A 20,931-nucleotide genomic window follows, 5' to 3' on the forward strand; every position below is an offset into this window, starting at 1 on the left:
GACCCGGTTCTGTTCTCCAGGACCCGGTTCTGTTCTCCAGGGCCCGGTTCTGTTCTGCAGGGCCCAGTTCTGTTCTGCAGGGCCCGGTTCTGTTCTCCAGGGCCCCGTTCTGTCCTGCAGGGCCCGGCGGTGCCACCTGTTGCCGCTGAGCTGCTGCTGGCCCTTTAAGGGATCCAGGAAGTGTGCGGGAGCAGGCGGGGGTGGGGGAGGTGTGTGATGAGGAAACAGGTGTGTGTGCTGACAGGATGATGTCATTCCTGGCTGAGTCACCTGCAGGACGGCTGCAGGGAGGAGGAGGAGGAGGAGGAAGGAGGCCCAGCAGGAGGAGCAGAGCTGCTGCAGGGAGCTGCAGGGTGTGAAGGTGAGCAGGAGACCAGGGAGCAGGAGCAGATCTGAGGCCTTTCTGCTCCTCCAGAGGGTCGATCTGGGCCTCCAGGTCTGAGCTCCAACATCTAAACCTGTTAACCAGGAGATCAGGAACCGAACCTGGAGGTCCAGCTGTGACTGGACCAGAACCTCTGAGATGTTCCACCACCTGCTGGTGATGGATTATAGTCATCAGGTTAGATTTCTCTCTCTGACACCTGATGTTTAATTTATCAACATTTTAATTCCCATTTAACAGTAAAGTAGCTAAATGTGATGTAATATCCAGATTAAACCTTTATTTCTACAGACTCAGTAGAGTTTTAATTCCTGCAGCGCCTTAAAGCTGAATAAAGTTTTAGCTCCTGTCAGCTTCTGGTTCCTCATGGAGCCCAGAACCTTTGGTCGGCACTAGGGCTGGACGATAATTCAATAACTATATATATATATATATATATATATATATATATATATATAATAGACATACATCGATAATAGAAAAAAAGGGTAAATACAAAGTTAAATAGAATAACAGTTTTCCTTCCTTTTGCATTGTAGCCAATCATGTAGGTTAATATTACATCATTACATTCTCCCAGCCAATCACAGTGCAGACCCAGGATGCTCCACTTTAACGGGTTCAGAGAGCGCGCGTTCTTCTTTTGTCTTCAAAAACTTTCAGTTTTGGTAAAAAGTTGGTTGAATCAAGTTTGAATTCAGTGTTTGTGTTCTTTATCTAAAAACAGGTTGCTAAGCAACAGGATAAATGATCAGGGCTGCACTTTAAATATATGTTTTGAATTTGTTGATAATTATTGATATCAATCAATATGATCTATTTTATCAATATGCTTTTTTTCTATGTCGTCCAGCCCCACAAGCAGTTTCCTTATCAAACGCAGTTTCATAATTAACGAGTTCTCTGATCGTTACCATAACGGAGAAAATTAAATGTGGTGCTGCTGGAAGTTCTGGACCAGCTGTTGGAAGTTCTGGACCAGCTGCTGGAAGTTCTGGACCAGCTGCTGGAAGTTCTGGACCAGCTGCTGGAAGTTCTGGACCAGCTGTTGGCTCCGGTTAGTCCAGATGTTGCTGCTGGTTGATCGTTCTCATTAAAACCCAAACATGGATGTTCTCACCTGTAAAGATCCTGAAACACTGAATCAACATGTTTAATATCAAAGAGAGGAAACATGGAGCTGAGAAGGTTTTAGAACCAAAGCAGCAGATAAGCAGGAGGGGAACCAGAGCGGGTTCTGATCCAGACATCAGGACCGGTCTGGTTCCAGCAGATTAGAAAATCATCGGGAACCAGTTCTGGATCCGGTCCATCCTTAACTCCCTGCTCTCTGATGTAAATGGTTCTGGACGTCTGCAGGACACGCGGGTTTCACCATCTAGATCTTCAGAGCGTTCTCCTGGAGCAGGACCTGATGTTCTGGCAGGACGCCGCTTTAAGGCGATTCGGGTCGGTACCGACGTTTAGGGAGCAGGTGGTTCTGCCTGAAGTCATCTGATGACTGTAAACCTTCAGGAGAACTTCCTTCACCCTCATGGAAACAGGAGCAGGCGGCGGGTCAGCCGGGTTCTAACGGATCTGGGCCCTAACAGAACCCTTCGGATCAGGGTGGAACATGAAGTGGAACATTACAACGTAAACTTGAAGCCTTTTCATTTTTCTACGCTGGGTTCTGGTTGTTGAACGCTGAGGTGGTAGAACTTTACTGGACCTCTGGTGGTTCTGAGGTCCAACCGGGCCAGGAGGCGTCAGAACCGAAGCCAGAACTGAGCGTCTGAGAGCAGATAGTCACGGTTCTGTGTGGGAAGCCGTCACATGACTGCAAGAGTAAACAGCTGGGATCTGATAGGGGATGATGGTGATGATGTCATGCAGGTAACACACCTGTGTGTGTGTGTGTGTGTGTGTGTGTGTGTGTGTGTGTGTGTGTGTGTGTGTGTGTGTGTGTGTGTGTGTGTGTGTGTGTGTGTGTGTGTGCGTGTGTGTGTGAGTGTGTGTGAGTGTGTGTGTGTGTGTGTGTGTGTGTGTGTGTGTGTGTGTGTGTGTGTGTGTGTGTGTGTCACCTGACAGGATGTTTAATGTTCAGCTGGTTCAACCAAACGTGTTTTTATGAGTCACCTTTAAATGATTTTCTGTTGACTCGGCGGTTCCTCTTCACCAGCAGAACCTTTCACGGTTCTGCTGGTGAAGAGACAGAAAGCTGGACGGAACCAAAGCTTATCGAGGAACCTGCGGTACTGGTCCAAACCCAGCAGCTTTAAACCAGAACCAAACTCCCTTTAAAACAGCCGGTTTTAATCTAGCCGACTAAAACCGATGGAAACATGTTGCCAGCAGCTTTTTATGCTAAAACTAGAATTAGAACAATAACTGAGTCAGAAATAATGAATAAAATCTAAATGATCAACCAGGAGATGAGATCCAGTTAGATCCGATCCTGGTTCTGAGGTCAGGATTGGGTCTAAAGCTAAATTAGAGGCGACACATGAGAACGTTTTTTATTTGCTCAGAACATTTAAAGTTTTCCACCTCAGAGCCTTTGAATAGAAATATTTTAAACTATTATTGTTTAACTTATTCCTGTTAAACTCTCATCGTCTTTGCTCCAAAAAGCAGAACTCAATAAATTTGTTTATTCAGTTCCACTGAATAAACAAATTTCTCCAATGTGAGATCAATATAGACTGTCTTATCTTATCTTTACTGGGGAGGCAGAAGAACTTGAGTTCTGCTGGTCCACAGGCCCAAAGTTCTGGCTTGACCCGTTGTGCGCTGACCTTCTCACACTGTTCAGACTGTTGGATGCTCCAGGCACTGCCTGATGGCAGAAACGTTAAACCTTACTCCAACATCAGGGAAGGTCCAGATGAGTTTTTCTTCACGGTAAAATCCAGAACTTTGGAATCCTGGGGAGTAGAACCAGCTTTACTCAGGAACTCTGACTAAAGTTAACCTGCCACCCAGATTGATGATGGTAGCTCTGTCCGTTCTGCTCATTATCGATCCGGTTCTGCTCCCATCGGTCCGGTTCAGCGAAAGGAGAAACATTCAGCAGAACTCTCTGAGCTGATTGGGCGAAGCGACACCGAGTGCCCGCCTACCAAAGGCTGGTTTTAGCCAATCACGGTATCAAATCAAGACATAAGCCACAGGTGCCATGAGAAACTACAACTAATGCTGGTTAAGACACTTCTTGCTGTTCTGTCAGAGAAGAAATCGTGGATTCTGACCAATCAGATGTGAGCAGCTCTTGCTTTTTTCACAGCCAGTATGTCCCGCCTTAAACCACAATACTACACCCTGATTGGCCAGAACCGTTATTGGTTTGGACCCAAGCAGTTGCAGCCGGAGCAGTACAAGATGGATTCTCGTGTGTTTGTGACATGTTCACTGATAGTCATCTCATCTCTGGTGAACCTGAGATATTTGAAAGAACCGAGCTGTTCAACTGGTCGACCATGACTAGTGATGGGATTGAGTCCAGCCGGGGATTATGATGCATGTACGATGTCGGAACGTCACTGAAGGTGTACGTTACACTAGTCCGTAGAAAATCTGAGATATGGCTGCCTTGTACTACTGCTTTAGTGGTGCTAGCAGCAGGAATAAGCAGTTATTTCTCTCTTCTCTCCATTTGTGTCTGGACCCACAGTCCAGACACAAATAGAGATGGTTTAGAGGCCGGGCGGTCGTCAGGTGGAAATGACAGACAGAGCTGGGTGCCATCAGCATAGATGTGGTGTGAGAAGCCATCAGAGGATCTACTGAGGACCAGACTGTCCCTCTGGCTGGTTTTAGGGATCCTATCACCGCCAGCAGAGCCGTTCCTGAGGAGTGGAATCTCCCCAGGTCGGTTTGGGTCAAGGAGTTTTAGCTAGCGGTTAGTTAGTTACCTTGTTAGTTCGTAATGCTAACAGGAGTTAGCCTGGCTGCTGATTACAAAATCGACTCATTCTGGATCCTGAGCTGAGGTCAGACTCACAGACTTCAGCTCTGTGGGGGGAAACAGCGCCACCATCAGGGCAGACTGGACATTACACAGCTTGACTCTGAGATTCTAACCTTTTAGACTCAGAACGCAGTGAAAACCCTGTTCCTACTGGACCTCCATCCTCCAGCGAACCTCGTAATGAGTGGCACATCGACACAGTTCGTCTCAGAAAACTCTTTGTGTTTGATTTTTTTTTTCAGCTTTTTGTCCTCAGTCTCATTTGGCCGAGCTCTTTGTGCAGCGAGACGGAGCGAGGGGGGGGGGGGGGGGGGGGGGGGGGACGTCTCATTAACGCGTTCTGACAGTAATCAGCTTTTTAAAGGGACATAAACGCCAACGAGTTTGTCCAGCTGTCTGCCGTCCAACAAAAGACATGAAGATTAAAGGTTCTGGACTGGATTCTGTCTGCAACGCTAGAAAGGAGAAGGTTATAAAGATGATTTAAAGAGATTAGAGTGTTACATAAAAACTTTAAATACACTTTAACTCAAGAGCAGATCAAAAGAAGTGAAATAACTAAAATTATTAACAGGCCTCTGTCAGTTTTCCTAACTTTACTGGTTATAAATGGTAGAAGTCCTGCAGACTGACAGAACCAGGGCGGCCACCTGACCAACGCCGGCAGGTAAGGCAGGTGAAGTGCCTTGCCCAAAGACACCATGACTGAGCTGGCTGGAGCAGGGATTTGAACCGGCAACCCGTCAGTTACAGGACCAATGCCTAGCCCCTAAACTGTCACCGAAAACTAAAGATAAAACAAAAAGCCTTAGAAGTTGATAAATTTTTCTCTTTATCAAAATGACAAATTAAACCTTTTAAAATTCATTTAAATATAAAATCATATTTTCTTCAGAGGAAAACTGTAAAACGGAAGAATAATAAATCCTGACGACTCTCAGGTTCTTCCTCTGACCTGAAACCTTCAGGACAGCGTTGAGGTGAAACATCTGAGGAGGAACGGCGACCTAAACTGAACCCGGAGGAGGAAAGACGGCGTTTGGACCTTCTGGACCTTCAGAACCAGCGCTGGTTCTGGCCGCTCTGTTTCCTCCTGACTGCAGCGCAGCGCCGCCATATTGGACAGGCAGCTCCCTGCTGATCCAGATTAACATCTGAGGAGGAACCAGAACCTCTGGGGCCCGTTTGGCTTCCTGCCGGGTCGAGCTGCAGCTGCAGCAGCGCCGATAAGCTCCATCAGAAAGTTCTGTTGCCCCGGACCGGACCGGACCCGCCCGGAGCCGGAAAACAGGCGCGACACTTTCCACAGCAGGAACACACGTGGCTCCAGGCCCGTCTGTGGTTCTGGTTCTGGGTCGATGTTTCCTGAAGCTGATCTGTGATCCGCTGTGGCAGAAGAGTTGGACCCAGAGCTGCAGAACCTCTGAGTCAGGGTTCGGTACCGTTTACTGGCCCGGTTGGTCAAAAGGTCCATTTAAGCAGAACCTGTCGGGTCAGGATACATAAATCATGTTTTTACTTTCAGAACCAGGAGGCAGCAGAACTCCTTCCTGCCTGAGAACCGTCATCCTGACCTCCTGTTCTGACCCGAAAGCTGCTTCAGGGTCCGATTCACACCAGAACCGGTCCCACTTTAACAAACCTTTGTTTTCCAAGCACACAGACGCTTTATGAGCAGAACGTGGGTTTCAGTGAGGAGCCTCGGCGTCGTCTGATCCAGTTGGACCCGGTTTGGGCCCGGTTTAATAGAAGCCAGGCGGCGCATTCTGCAGCAGAGGAATGTTTGAGGTTCTGCTGCGGTTCTGCTGCGGTCCAGATGAGATCTCCACCCAGACGGAGCCGAGCTGCAGCCGCTTCTGTTTCATTAAACAGACTCACAGCCGAGCTCAGCGGTTCTGTCCAGCTTTAACTCGGGTTCTGTACGGTTCTGCTCACACACTTTGGGCCTGGGTGTCGCAGAAGGAGATGAAATCGGTTCTGATCCGTCGTCAGCAAACAGCTGCTGGTTGTTTTACAGTGACTGGCTTCATTTTTACGATGCGGTCCATTTGCCTTCAGTACCAGAACAGCTGAGCTTAAACAACATACTGACTGGACCTCTCAGAAACCCGACACAAACCATCAGAACCAGAACAAACGGGCCAGAACTCAGAGACAGGCCAAACCCATGCTGCTGCTGCAGGTCTTTCCTCCGGCTGCAGCAGCACTGCAGTGTTCTGTCTGCATGGTCCGGTCACACCGGTTCGGATCAGAACCAACGGGTCAGCGGGGCTGGTGTGTCCTCAGCCGCTCCGGCAGAACCAGGCTGCCACGGATCGATGCTCACACGCTTCTAACGCGATCGATGAGCGGATCGATGCAGCTGCTGACCCACAGCAGAGCTGCTCGGTCAGCTCACAGCTGGAACCGCCGACCCGATGGACCGGGTCAGGGTTCAGAACCTGCCGCTGAGTCAGAGAGGAAGCCCATTGGTCAGCCGGCGCCGAGCATCGGACCGCAGAGCAGAGAGCAGCTGCTGGACGCCGTTTATATTTATATCTGGATTTATTGAGTTTATTACCTTAAAGTTACCAAGTTATTTATAATATTATTGTTTTATAATCTTTGAATGTGGTTATATTACTATTTTCCTTCTCTGTAAAATTATATTTATTTAAATAAATACAACAAATTAACAAGTTTAGGTAAATAAAAAGGTGGATAGATGCAAGAGAAAAAGGTGATAAATTTAAATTCTATTCTTCTCAGAGAAATAAATGTTTTTCTGGGTTAAACTCGTCCCCCACTGAGCGGTGCAGGGGGGGGGGGGGGGGGGGGGGTCAGAGTCAGGGGCCCAGAGTTTCAAACCGGCAACCTTTGAGGCCTCTTTAGGATGCAGACCTCCACCTCCCATTTCATAAACTTTGTTTTTTAAAAGATTGAAATGTTTTCAGATTTTGCCCATTTTTATCCTCCTATAATCAACTTTATTCAGAGAAGTTTAGTTGCAGTAATAATAATAATAATAATAATATTAATAATAATAATAATAATAATAATAATAATAATAATAATGTAGAGCCGGACTTCCTGAAGAACATGTTATGTGGTTTTATTGAGTTTTATTTGTTTTAATTTCGTTTTATTAAATTTAATTTTGTTTTTTTGGGTTTTTAATACTTTTTATTTCGTTTTATTAATTCTAATTTAGTTTTATTGAGTTGTATTGAATTTTATTAGTTTATATTGAGTTTTAATTCGTTTTATTTGGTTTTATTTATTTGAATTTATTAAAATGTTGTGCTAAGTTTTATCTTTATTTATGTTAATTATGTTTTATTTATTTTAATGTAGTTTTATTTAGTTTCGGGTGGTTTTATTTATTAGAATTTAAATTTAGTTTCATTAAGTTTTACTTGGATTTATTTCGTTTTATTTGGTTTTATTTATTTTAAATTAGTTTAATTTAATATTTATATGGAGTTTTATGTTTAATTTAGTTTTATATGGATTTATTTAGTTTTATTTATTCTAGATTAGTTTTATTATCTTTAATGAATCCACAGCGGGACTTTTTTCTGTTAAACAAATTAAGGAAACTATAACTGGACCCGCCCAGCTAAATCAGCCCCAGAACCGGAACCAGCGGGACCAGCAGCCCTCTGCCCCTTCACGCGCACAGACCAGCGCGCTCCCGGCCGTGCACGCGCCTGCGCTCGGCCCCGCGCTGCAGGTAGTAGCCCCGCCCCCTCCGCTCCACACAATACCGCCGCTCCGGCTCCGTCCCGTCCGGGTCCAGACTCCGCTGTCCGGTTCCGAGGGGCCACAGATCCAGACCCGGTGAAGGTTCTGCTCGTCCAGCCAAGGTGAGCTGCTCTGCCGAACCTCGGTGGTTCTGGTTCTGACCGGGTTCGTCTGCTTGCTGCGATGCTTTAACACGGAGCAGCCGCTGCTCCGCAGTCGGTTCCGGTTCTGCGGCTGACGGTTCTGCCCGGTTCGGCCTGTCTCCGGCCTCCGGAGCGGACCCGGTTCCGGTCGGGTTCGCCGCTGGCCGCTCCGGGTTCTTTGTTCCGGGAAGTTCTCTGGAAGTGATGTCATGCTTCCAGCTCCGGACTCCGGCTGGAAAACCACGGCGGTTCTGCCGGTTCTGCTCACCGTGGGTTCGGTTCGGGGTTCGTTCCGGTGGGATGTGGATGGTTCCGGTTCAGGAAGGATCCTCGGCGTGGGTTCGTGGGTTTTATGAACTCCCGGTTCCGGATGTTTTCCCCCCGGGAAGGACATGAGGGGCAGTTCTGACTCGGATGTGGTTCTGGTTCTGGTTCTGGTGCCACCGGAACAAAGTTCCTGGTCCACATCAGTCCGCCGGGACGCCGGGTTTGTTCCCCCAGAAACTCTGGGTCTGCGTTTCGTTTCTTTGTTCTATCAGAACAACGAGCAGAACTTTAATGGAACCCGAGCAAAGAGACCCAGAACCAGAGTTCTGCCGAACCGGACCAGCAGGATTTATCCAGAACCTTCATTCTTGGTCCCAGAACCCCTCCAGCTGATTGTTGGTGCTGTTCCTCAGAGAGGAGAACTTCTCCAGACTCCATGGAAACAAACTCAAACTTCCTCAGAAGCTTTGGACCCAAAACTGCTGCAGCAGCGCTGAGCTCCTGGTTCTGGTGGTACCGGTCCAGATGTTCTGACCCTGAGAATAACCAGTGACTAGATTTAAGGTGAAGAACTTTGAAATGGGTCCGGCTGCTGAGGTTCTGGAAATCAGAACACGGTTCTGTTCTGAAATGAAAAGGCAAAGCGGGTCCGGTACCGCTGACTGTTCTGCCGGTCCAGTCCTCAGAATTAACAGAACCGTCCAGAATCTCTGAAACCACAAGCAGAACCTCCTCCAGGTTCTCCACTCTGAAACAGTTATTAGTTCTGACTGGATCAGAACCGTCGGCCCAATTACACACAGAGGAGTGGACTTTGGTTCTGGTGGTTCTGGTCCAGCTGATTGGTCGGTCTAATTCTCACCTTTAGGAGAACCCAACATGGTTCCGTTGAGTTTGGGTCGGTTTAAACCGGGCCGTAGAACCTGGACCGTGAACGGTTCTGGAGACGTGAAGCTGTGACCCAGCTACTGCTTACTGAGCTGTTCTGTCAGTTTAAGCAGCTCCTGGGTTTGGATCAGAACCAGAGGGTTCTGAGCTGAACAGAACCCATGGTACCGCCTCTGCCGGGCTTTGCTGCTGACCCGGTTCAGGGTTCTTCCTCTGAAACACCTGCTGCTGCTGATCCGAGTCGCTTGGGTCCGGTTTTAGAAGTCCGTTACCAGAACCGGCTGAGGTCCAAAGAGCGGTTCTGGAAAAGCCCAGAAAGCCCGATGACCGGATCAGGGGTTCTGGACTTGCACCTGAACACGTGCCCTTGAGCAAACTGCTGGTGGAGGGAAGAACCGGACCGTCAGGTCCGGTTCAGCCGGGTCAGGGAGGTTCTGCTTGGTGCTGATACTCATCTGGACCTGTTGGAAAGGTTCTGATGGGGTCCGAGGCGGGAGGGGCTCCTGGGTGGGACCAGAACTTGGGTTCTGATTCTTTTGGGTTCTGAACGTTCTAGATCCTTCCAGGTTGTCTTCAGAGGAACTTGTTCCTGACCCATGAGAGGAGGACTGGACCCACAGAACCTCAGACAGAACCTTCTGCTGGGGTTCTACCGGCCGACCCGTTTCAGAACATTGGATGCTTTAGAGGTTCTGGTTCCAAGCTCGGATGTTCTGAAGGACTGAGGACCTGGTTCTGGTTCTGACTGGACCTGGTTGTGACTCGTGTTCTGACCCGGTTCTGGTGAAATGTTGGTTTGTGTTGTGATATTAAAATAATCTCAGGGTGTTCAGGTTCTGATGAGAGGTCCAAATCTTCAGTGGTCAGAAGTTTCTGATTGGATCAGAACAATTCTTCCTGCTCTGTTTATACGGTCCGACTCAGCGACCCATATGACCCAGCGAGGTTCTGACCCGGCTGGACCATGTGACCCAGTGAGGTTCTGTTCTGACCCGGCTGAACCATGTGACCCAGTGAGGTTCTGACCCGGCTGGACCATGTGACCCAGTGAGGTTCTGTTCTGGTTCTGTTCTGACCCGGCTGAACCATGTGACCCAGTGAGGTTCTGTTCTGGTTCTGTTCTGACCCGGCTGGACCATGTGACCCAGTGAGGTTCTGTTCTGGTTCTGTTCTGACCCGGCTGGACCATGTGACCCAGTGAGGTTCTGTTCTGGTTCTGTTCTGACCCGGCTGGACCATGTGACGCAGTGAGGTTCTGTTCTGGTTCTGTTCTGACCCGGCTGGACCATGTGACCCAGTGAGGTTCTGTTCTGGTTCTGTTCTGGTTCTGTTCTGACCCGGCTGAACCATGTGACCCAGAGCCGACAGATTCACCAGAGGTTTCAGTTGCAGAACCTCCTCAGTTTTTATTTATTTATTATTTATTTAACTATATTTAGTCATTTTCCAGTCTGGGTTCAGATAAAAACACTAAACATGATTTAATGTTCTAATCATTCCTGCAACGTCCGTCATCCAGACCCGCTTTTCCCTCCGGGTCGGCGGTTCTGGTGTCCATGCTCCATCTGGACCCGTCTCAGGAGCTAGCTAACCGTTAGCATGTTGCCTCTCTAGCTAACCCAGCGGACCTCAGAGTTCTGGTTCTGGTTCAACGTTCCGTCTCTCAGGGATTTTACACGTTCTGCTCCTTTACTGCGGTTCTGTGGTTCTCCTGGTCGTCGGTTCACAGAAACGGTTCTTTTTGTTTCTCCTTCTCTTTCCCCCGCGGCAGCGTTACAGCGCCACTCACTGGCGTGGCAGAGGTATTACACCGCCTCACAGACCGGTCCCCCTAACAGCCACGGTTCTGGACTGTAGGGGGAACCTGGAGTACCCAGAGAGAACCCACACATGCACAGGGAGAACATGCAGAGAGAGGTCAGCCTGGGATTCAAACCCGGGACCTTAGCAGCTCTTCCTGCAGCGACAGGAAGTGATGTGGAGGAAAACCCGACTGCAGGCGGCGCTGTGGGAACCTTTCAGACAGGAAGCTGGAACCACGGTGGGGTTTTGGCTGCTTTGGGTAGAAAAGATGAAGCTAAATGAAGATAAATCTGCAGGAACAGGGAACCAGGCTGCAGGCCCGGCTGCAGCTACCGGACCAGAACCAGAACCAGAACGGTTCTGAAGCCCAGACTGGCCTCCAGGAATGAACCACGTGAGCCCAGAGCCACAGACGCTGTAATCCTGGCGTCTGATCAGGCTAATCCGGCCTGACCTCCTGCTCTGACCTCCACGGTACCTCCTCTGCCTCCCAGAGACGGGGGAGGCCCTCATCAGCGCCTCCTGCTGACCAGAACCTGCTGACCAGAACCTGCTGACCAGAACCGCTCCTGCTGAACAGAACCGCCTCCTGCTGACCAGAACCGCTCCTGCCTCTGGGTCGGGTCCAGACCCAGGGGGGACTGAGCAGGCGGCGTGTCTGAGGGCGGGTGGGTCCTGTGACTCCTGGTGTGGTAAACAAGCGCTCCCTGGAGTGATCCCTCGGCGCCGCCCGGCTCCTTAATCCGTCTAATTCCTGAGACTCAGAGGTTCTGAGAAACGGCTCCTAGTGGCGCCGTTTCCCTGAATCCCCACCAGAACTCGTCTGGTTCTGCTGCTAGAACCTGTAGTTCTGGTTCTGGTGGTCCAGGGAAGGTTCTGGATCTTTATCACAGATTTTAATTGAATGTAAAGTTTGAATCAGACTTGAATGAAGCTTTTATCTGTTTGTGCAGAAACGGGTCGACCCGCTCAGGGAACCGGGCCTGTCGGTTCTGACGCTGCCTGCAGTGACGCAGCGTCTGCTCCAGCCTGGAATTATCTCAGGCGGTCCGGTTATTACCGGTCCTGGTACTTCCCAGTAATGTCGGGTTTGCCGACCCGAACCGCCTCCTCTGTCATTACCGGGACCAGAACCTTTGGGTTCTGCTGCCTCAGCGAGTCGGACTCTAATTAAACTCAGACTCTGCTGTTTGTGTCTGGTTCCTGTTGTCTGGCCTCGTTAGAAGTTCTGATCCGATCTTAAAGATGTGGTTCTGGTTCTGGTTCTGCCTGTCAGACTGTCCCTGCTGGGATCCGGCTGTAGAACCGGGCCTTAGATGACATGTGGACAGTGCCTGTAATCCCAGAGGGATGAGCGGTTCCGCCGGGTTCCTCTGGCAGCTCACTGTTCTTGGTTCTCCTCCTGCAGGCCGGTTCTGATCCCTCCGCTGACCTCTGACCTGTGTGACCGTGAGATCCGATCCGGTCTGAGCCGCCGGGTCGGTCCGGTAAAAGCTCGGATCTGGGGGTTCTGGGAAGGAGAGGACTGAAGACGTTCCTCCAAGCTTCACAGGAACGTGGACGGAACCGACCCGAGATGTGAGGTGAACCACCTGGACCGGGTTTCCTTCCCTGCGGCGCCGCTCGGTCGTTTGGACCAGAACCTTTGAGACCAGGTAAGAAGCAGCAGCAGCAGTTTGTGGATTTAATGTGGGGGTTCTGCAGTAAAGCTGGTTCTCCTCCCTCTCAGGTCCAAACGGTTCTCCTCCCTCCCAGGTCCAAACGGTTCTCCTCCTGTCTCACCTCTGCCTGGGTCCTCTGGTCTGGAGGAGATGGATCCTCGGACCGCCGGTTCTGGAGAACCAGAAGGTTGATCCCAGAGGGGCGCAGCATGTCCTGGAAGAGGAACTACTTTGCGTCGGGCGGCGGCGGAGGGACACAGGGAGTCCTGGCGCCGCCCACCATGACCTCCATCACCGCCAGCAAAGGGCTGAGCAACGAACCGGGTCAGAACAGCTGCTTCCTGAACAGCGCCCTGCAGGTACCAGAACCGCTGCAGTCAGAACCGACTTTACCTGGAACCAGAACCAGGCCCAGACCCCCGGGTCCGGGCCTGGTTCTGGTTCTACGGGCCGGTACCAGTACGTACCTGGCTGCCAGGGGTATGAATAGTTATGGCCTCTGGGCGGGATTATAATCCTGAATTTTATAAAATTATTTAAACGAGGAAAATAATTAAAGATAAAACAAAATAGACGAGATTCTGGATTATTATGTAACATTTAGGGGATTTAAGGTAGTTAGAGATTAGAGATAGTTAATTACGGATAATTAGAGATAATAATTAGATAATAATTAGAGATGATTAGAGATCAGAGATAATTAATTAGAGATAATAAAGATAATTAAAGATGAATAGGGATAATAATTAGAGATTAGAGATGATTAATTTGAGATAATTAGAGATAATACAGATAATTAAAGATTATCAGAGACAATAATTAGAGATAATTAGAGATAATAAAGATAATTACAGATAATTACAGATAATATTTAGAAATTATATAAAGATAATTACAGATAACTAAATATTAGAGGTATTTAGATATTAGAAATAATTAAAGAAATTTTGAAATTAGAGGTAATTAGACATTAGTGATGGTTTAAGTTAATTAGAGATAAACCCACCAGACGGGTTCCTTCATTAACGGGTCGCCTGAATCTCCAGGAGGTCCAAACCGGTTCAGAACCACAGAGGAGGTTTAAACTCACGGCTGCTGGGTTTTCAGGACTCAACAGAACCGGAGCTCACAGAACCAGGAGGTTCTCTGGGCTCGGTTCTGCTGACTGGGTTAGGTCATGTTTGGTTCAGAGGAACTTGTTGCATCCCGACCAGAACCTTTCACAGCACCGGCGCCATGAAAGGTCCGGTTCCTTCCTGCTCCGCTGGAAACGGGCCTCCTCACGGGCCAGTCACTCAGGATTAAACAGCTGGTTCTGACTGCTCTGCAGCTCCCGCGGTTCCGTCCGGACCCGTCAGAACAAGGTGATGGAACCGAGCCGTCAGACCAGAACCAACGAAGAGGAAGAAGCAGCTGAGAGTCAGACATCAGAGCGGCGCCGGTTCTCCTCTCCGGCCCGGATAGGAGAACCGGCGCCGCTCTGCCGCACCCTGGATCATTTCCACTGACTGGTTCTGTTCGTCGGCGCTGAGAGCCGGCGACCCGCGGAGACGTGAGCAGAAGGTCCGGTACCGACGCAGTGACATATTGGACCCGGTGGGGGGGCAGGAAGGAGGAACAAACGGAGCTGCTCCTGCTGTCCCCCTGTGGTTCTGTTCCTGTTCTGCCCGTCGGCGGTTCTGTCCGGTGTCAGGATGAGATCAGAACAATTTAACCAGCTCTAAATGGACCCGGTTCATCCAGACACATCAGAACTTAATCATTTAAATCAGCCGGATCAGAACCTTTTTATGGCAGGAAGGATTTCTGACCCGTTTAGTTCCAGCACCAACAAACCTTTTAAGGTCCAGATCAGGTTCTATTCTGGCGCTGGCATCAAATAAAGACCAGAACTCTGAAGCGGATCGGACCCAGGACCGGTTCTGGTCGGTTCTGGTTTGCCGTGGAGGTGCAGGACAGCAGGTGCTGACATCTAGTGGTGGAGCTGGAGATAGCAGCCTCTTTAAAGCCCTGACCTCTCTGTGCTACACAGGGAACAGAACCAGGAGAACCGCTGCAGGTTCTCTGAGGTTCTCCCATTCAGACTTTTGTTCTTTCAAAGACGCATCGAATGATTCGGATCAGAACAGGAAGCCTGTTTATTCTAAGCTGCTAAAAACCCTGAGATAAATATTTAAAAAGTCTTTTTAAAGCTGAGAGGCAGCCCGGGTCCAAGAGGCCCGTCAGAAGAAATGATCAGAACCGCGTTAACGGATCTCTGGGACGTTCTCCTCCAGCCGTGCTGATCAGGAGAACCTGCTCCGTCTTCCAGCGTCTCCTCAGACGGACCTCAGACGGTTCCTCTGAAGATTCCCCCCCACACCGTCACTCCGTCTGCAGCTCAGGTTCTGCAGCTGTGGTTCTGCAGCTCTGGCTCTGCAGCTCTGGTTCTGCAGCTCAGGTTCTGCAGCTCAGGTTCTGCAGCTCTGGTTCTGCAGCTCTGGTTCTGCAGCTCAGGTTCTGCAGCTCTGGTTCTGCAGCTCTGGTTCTGCAGCTCAGGTTCTGCAGCTCAGGTTCTGCAGCTGTGGTTCTGCAGCACTGGTTCTGCAGCACTGGTTCTGCAGCTCAGGTTCTGCAGCTGTGGTTCTGCTCGTTCTCCGTGTGCTCGGCTCTGATTGGTCCGTTGTGATCTCAGGTCAGCAGCTGATTGGCTCCCAGAGCCCCTGATGCGGATTTGTCGCCTGATAAAATGTTCTAACGGGTCGGCCGGACCTGCTGCAGCTCAGGAACCGTTCTGCTGTGTGGAGGTCAGTTGGATCTCTGAGGCGTTATTATCCAGAACCTGTTCTTGATCTGAGGTTCTGGTCCAGGCAGGAGAACTCGGTTCTCCTTCACGGTTAGATATCCCGTGACTCTGAGACTTGGGTCTAAAGGTAAAAACCAGACGCTGCAGGTTCTCCTTCCACCCTGACAGACAGGAACCAGGATTAGTTTAGTCAGCACGGTTCTAGATACTCTGACAACGGTCCTACGGCCCGAATGCAGCAGAACCGAGCCCAGCCGGGCCGCAGGATGATCTTTTAGGATCCAGAGAAAATATCTAAAGCTGTCAGAGGTTCATCAGAATCAGTTCAGAACCGATTCTGTGGGTTTGTTCTCCTCAGGTTCTGTTGGTTTGTTCTCCTCAGGTTCTGTGGGTTTGTTCTCCTCAGGTTCTGTGGGTCTGTTCTCCTCAGGTTCTGTTGGTTTGTTCTCCTCAGGTTCTGTGGGTCTGTTCTCCTCAGGTTCTGTGGGTCTGTTCTCAGGTTCTGTTGGTCTGTTCTCAGGTTCTGTTGGTTTGTTCTCCTCAGGTTCTGTTGGTCTGTTCTCAGGTTCTGTTGGTCTGCTCTCAGGTTCTGTTGGTCTGTTCTCAGGTTCTGTTGGTCTGCTCTCAGGTTCTGTTGGTCTGTTCTCAGGTTCTGTTGGTCTGTTCCTCAGGTTCTGTGGGTTTGTTCTCCTCAGGTTCTGTTGGTCTGTTCTCAGGTTCTGTGGGTTTCTTCTCAGGTTCTGTTGGTCTGTTCTCAGGTTCTGTGGGTTTGTTCTCAGGTTCTGTTGGTCTGTTCTCAGGTTCTGTTGGTCTGTTCTCAGGTTCTGTGGGTTTGTTCTCCTCAGGTTCTGTTGGTCTGTTCTCAGGTTCTGTTGGTCTGTTCTCAGGTTCTGTGGGTTTGTTCTCCTCAGGTTCTGTTGGTCTGTTCTCAGGTTCTGTTGGTCTGTTCTCAGGTTCTGTGGGTCTGTTCTCCTCAGGTTCTGTGGGTTTCTTCTCAGGTTCTGTTGGTCTGTTCTCAGGTTCTGTGGGTTTGTTCTCAGGTTCTGTTGGTCTGTTCTCAGGTTCTGTTGGTCTGTTCTCAGGTTCTGTGGGTTTGTTCTCCTCAGGTTCTGTTGGTCTGTTCTCAGGTTCTGTTGGTCTGTTCTCAGGTTCTGTGGGTTTGTTCTCCTCAGGTTCTGTTGGTCTGTTCTCAGGTTCTGTTGGTCTGTTCTCAGGTTCTGTGGGTCTGTTCTCCTCAGGTTCTGTTGGTCTGTTCTCAGGTTCTGTTGGTCTGTTCTCAGGTTCTGTTGGTCTGTTCTCAGGTTCTGTGGGTTTGTTCTCCTCAGGTTCTGTGGGTTTGTTCTCAGGTTCTGTTGGTCTGTTCTCAGGTTCTGTTGGTCTGTTCTCAGGTTCTGTTGGTCTGCTCTCAGGTTCTGTTGGTCTGTTCTCAGGTTCTGTTGGTCTGTTCCTCAGGTTCTGTGGGTTTGTTCTCCTCAGGTTCTGTTGGTCTGTTCTCAGGTTCTGTGGGTTTGTTCTCAGGTTCTGTTGGTCTGTTCTCAGGTTCTGTTGGTCTGTTCTCAGGTTCTGTTGGTCTGTTCTCAGGTTCTGTTGGTTTGTTCTCCTCAGGTTCTGTTGGTCTGTTCTCCTCAGGTTCTGTTGGTCTGTTCTCAGGTTCTGTGGGTTTGTTCTCAGGTTCTGTTGGTCTGTTCTCAGGTTCTGTTGGTTTGTTCTCCTCAGGTTCTGTTGGTCTGTTCTCCTCAGGTTCTGTTGGTCTGTTCTCAGGTTCTATTGGTCTGTTCTCAGGTTCTGTTGGTCTGTTCCTCAGGTTCTGTTGGTCTGTTCTCAGGTTCTATTGGTCTGTTCTCAGGTTCTGTTGGTCTGTTCTCAGGTTCTGTTGGTCTGTTCTCAGGTTCTGTGGCACCTGGACATCTTCCGCCGAAGTTTCCGGCAGCTCTCCACCCATAAGTGCATGGAGGACTCGTGCATCTTCTGCGCCCTGAAGGTAAGGTACCGGTTCTACGTCTCGGGCCGACCCGGTTCCAGGTTCCGCTGTCTCACCCTGGTCTCCTGTTGTCCTGCAGAACATCTTCGGCCAGTTCCAGTACAGCAGTGAGAAGGTTCTGCCGTCAGACGCGCTGCGCAGCGCGCTGGCTAAGACCTTCCAGGACGAGCAGCGCTTCCAGCTGGGCATCATGGACGACGCCGCCGAGTGCTTCGTAAGGCTGGCCTGCAGGGCGTCCGCGGACCAGAACCAGAACCAGAACCCGCTGATGTTCTGTGTGCTTTCAGGAGAACATCCTGATGAGGATCCACTTCCACATCGCAGACGAGACCAAAGAGGACATCTGCACCTCCAGACACTGCATCCCTCACCAGAAGTTCGCCATGACGCTGTTTGAGCAGGTGAGCTCCTCAGAGAGCAGAACCCGGCCAGACGGAACCAGGCGGTCCGGTTCAGAGCTGCTGCAGCTTCCGGGTCGGTTCTGCTGGGACTCCTGTGGGACTCTGCTGCCCTGGGTCCGTCCTGACAGGCGGCTGAACCTGAGAATCTGCAACGATCTGAAGCGTTTCTGTCCAAACGGTTCTGGGTTCTGTAGACGACCAGAACCGGGCCAGGGGGGTTCTGTGTGGGTTCTGTGTGGGTTCTGTGTGGGTTCTGACCTGGCATGTTTCTGCAGTGTGTGTGCAGCAGCTGTGGAGCGTCTTCAGACCCGCTGCCCTTCATCCAGATGGTCCACTACATCTCCACCACCTCCCTCTGGTGAGTCACAGCGCCGCCCGGGTCGTCGCCAGGTAACGCATCCGGGTCGCCTAGGCAACCGCTGACGTGTGTCTGCAGCGGCTAACGAGCAGAGACGGACCCAGGAGAACGTTCAGCTTGTTACCCGCCGGGCTCCTGGGCCGTTCTCCTCCTCTGGCCTGGTTCTCCTCCTCTGGCCTGGTTCTCCTCTGCGGTTCTGGTTCTCCTCCTCTGGCCTGGTTCTCCTCTGCGGTTCTGGTTCTCCTCCTCTGGCCTGGTTCTCCTCTGCGGTTCTGGTTCTCCTCCTCTGGCCTGGTTCTCCTCTGCGGTTCTGGTTCTCCTCCTCTGGCCTGGTTCTCCTCCTCTGGCCTGGTTCTCTTCCTCTGGCCTGGTTCTCCTCCTCTGGCCTGGTTCTCCTCCTCTGGCCTGGTTCTCCTCTGCGGTTCTGGTTCTCCTCCTCTGGCCTGGTTCTCTTTCTGCGGTTCTGTAGAACGTCGCTCCGTTCGGGTCGGACCCATCAGGGTTCAGTACCGGCCAGAAGATCCAGACTCAGAGGATCAGCAGGTGGAGGTCCGCCTTTGAGGCTGTTCATGATCCCAGCAGGACGTTCTGCAGACGTTCCTCCAGGTTCTGCTGAGTGGGCATAAACGGCGCTCAGTGAGAACGTCAGCAGAAGGTCTGGATCAGGTTAAACCAGCCGTCTGCAACCTTTACGGTCCAAAGAGACGATTTTGTCCCCAGTCCAGCTACATGAAACCCGCTCAGAGGCAAAAAGGACATCTTCTGTTGTTCTGTTGTTCTAATTAAACTCACTGGAGGTCATTTTTAAAGAACCATTTCCATCTTCACCAGTGAATATTTATGAAAAGCAGAGAGGTTCCTACCTGGTGACAGGAGAAGCAGATCTGAGCAGGTCACATGTTGGACAGAGAAGATGGTTAGAAAGAGGCGTGAAGGAAGCCATCTACGTTAAGAGAGAGAAAGACCTTCAACAGAGGAGGAGGCCTTAGGTTCTCTAAAACTTACATTACAGCTATAGGATTAATTCCAGCCAATCATCACCTTAACTCTCACCCTCATTCAGGTGATCAAACATCGCTCCTTTAAGCCAAGCCACTAACGACCCTAACGACTCCTCGTTACAGAGGAGTGAACCAGTTTCTGCTGAGTCTGCATGTTATCTAAGCCATTACAGGCCTTTGTTAGGCAGTAGTATAAAGCTTGGTACTCATCATTACTCCAGACTTTTTGAACTGAGAAAGCTTCCTGGAGAGGAAGAGAAACGTCTTCAACTACAGAAAATAAGTCCAGTTGCTTCATTTTTTACCTTTTTTTGAAATGACCATGACCTGATGATTAAAAACATATTGCAGATGTCTTTAGTTTCATTCTGTTGTGAAAATTAAATGCATTTATTCTATGAGAACACTGAACTGCTTAATCCTGCATGTTTTTATTATATAAATGTTTAACAGCGTTAGCTGGTGCTTTAGCATTTTGAGGCGTTGTGGAGGCTCTAAGGAGCCTCAGGCTGCAGAACACTGGGTTACACAGTCAGAACCGGAGATATGATGGAGGATAAAGAAGCAGAACCAAGCAGAACCAAGCAGAACCAAGCCGTCCATTAACTGAGTCACGCCTGAGATGACCTCGTCCTGTAATTAAGAGTTTTAGTAGCTGCTGTAGTCAGTGAGCAGGTTAGCTAGCGTTAGCGACATGATGAGTCCAGAGGACTGTGTCCCTCCTGACCTGCTGTCCTGCTCCTCTTCCTCACCTCTTCCTCAGCAACCAGGCGGTGAAGATGCTGGAGTCCAGGGAGAAGGCGACTCCCAGCATGTTCGGGGAGCTGCTCCGTAACGCCAGCATGGGCGACCTGCGCAGCTGTCCTGTAAGGCTCCCAGACACACAACCCACCACCGTCCTGCTGCTCCACACCTTCACACCTTCACACCTTCCTCCTCCTCCTCCTCAGAGTCAGTGTGGCCAGCAGCTGCGCATGGCCCGGGTCCTCCTCAACAGTCCGGAGATCATCACCATCGGCCTGGTGTGGGACTCGGAGCACTCGGACCTGGCCGAGGACGTCATCCACTCTCTGGGCACCTGCCTGCGGCTCGGAGACGTGAGGAGTTAAATCTGCAGCGGACCTGAAGGTACGGCTGATGATCCTCAGAGAAGGTGCTGACCTGGACTTCTCCCTGCAGCTCTTCTACAGAGTGACGGAGGAGAAGGCCCGGCAGGCCGAGCTCTACCTGGTCGGCATGGTCTGCTACTACGGCAAGCATTACTCCACCTTCTTCTTCCAGACCAAGGTCAGACGCTGGATGTACTTTGATGACGCGCATGTGAAGGAGGTAAGATCACTCTGGAGTCTGGCTCAGGTTCTGCTGGAACCCAGCGGGGAACAGCAGAACCTGACCATGTGCCTGGTTTACAGGAACATGGTCAGGTTCTGCTGGAACCCAGCGGGGAACAGCAGAACCTGACCATGTGCCTGGTTTACAGGAACATGGTCAGGTTCTGCTGGAACCCAGCGGGGAACAGCAGAACCTGACCATGTGCCTGGTTTACAGGAACATGGTCTGTGAGGATTCTATCAGGATCTTTATTC

At 50.3% G+C, this 20,931-nt stretch overlaps 1 protein-coding gene across 6 annotated transcripts in view; it reads left to right on the top strand.

Moving 5' to 3' along the window:
- The first annotated feature begins 277 nt into the window (after positions 1-277).
- usp54a (ubiquitin specific peptidase 54a) overlaps positions 278-20,931 on the top strand; it is a 43,793-nt gene continuing 23,139 nt past the window's right edge. For 2 of the 6 annotated variants that reach the window (XR_004927582.1, XM_036126176.1), the window contains exons 1-10: positions 7,933-8,179; positions 12,567-12,813; positions 12,888-13,178; positions 17,493-17,585; positions 17,665-17,799; positions 17,873-17,986; positions 18,262-18,344; positions 20,109-20,211; positions 20,296-20,442; positions 20,525-20,674. Coding sequence is in view for 2 of the 6 variants with exons in the window: in XM_036126176.1 (XP_035982069.1) it covers positions 13,029-13,178; positions 17,493-17,585; positions 17,665-17,799; positions 17,873-17,986; positions 18,262-18,344; positions 20,109-20,211; positions 20,296-20,442; positions 20,525-20,674 (975 nt within the window). In the remaining 4 variants the exon portion in view is untranslated. Of the gene's footprint in view, positions 362-7,926; positions 8,180-12,566; positions 12,814-12,887; positions 13,179-17,492; positions 17,586-17,664; positions 17,800-17,872; positions 17,987-18,261; positions 18,345-20,108; positions 20,212-20,295; positions 20,443-20,524; positions 20,675-20,931 lie in introns of those variants that run through there. The other 4 variants (XR_004927581.1, XM_036126177.1, XR_004927579.1 and 1 more) reach the window with 4 other exon arrangements.

The sequence above is a fragment of the Fundulus heteroclitus genome, chromosome 22 (genome assembly GCF_011125445.2).
Source record: "Fundulus heteroclitus isolate FHET01 chromosome 22, MU-UCD_Fhet_4.1, whole genome shotgun sequence".
In the NCBI taxonomy this organism is placed as follows: domain Eukaryota; kingdom Metazoa; phylum Chordata; class Actinopteri; order Cyprinodontiformes; family Fundulidae; genus Fundulus; species Fundulus heteroclitus.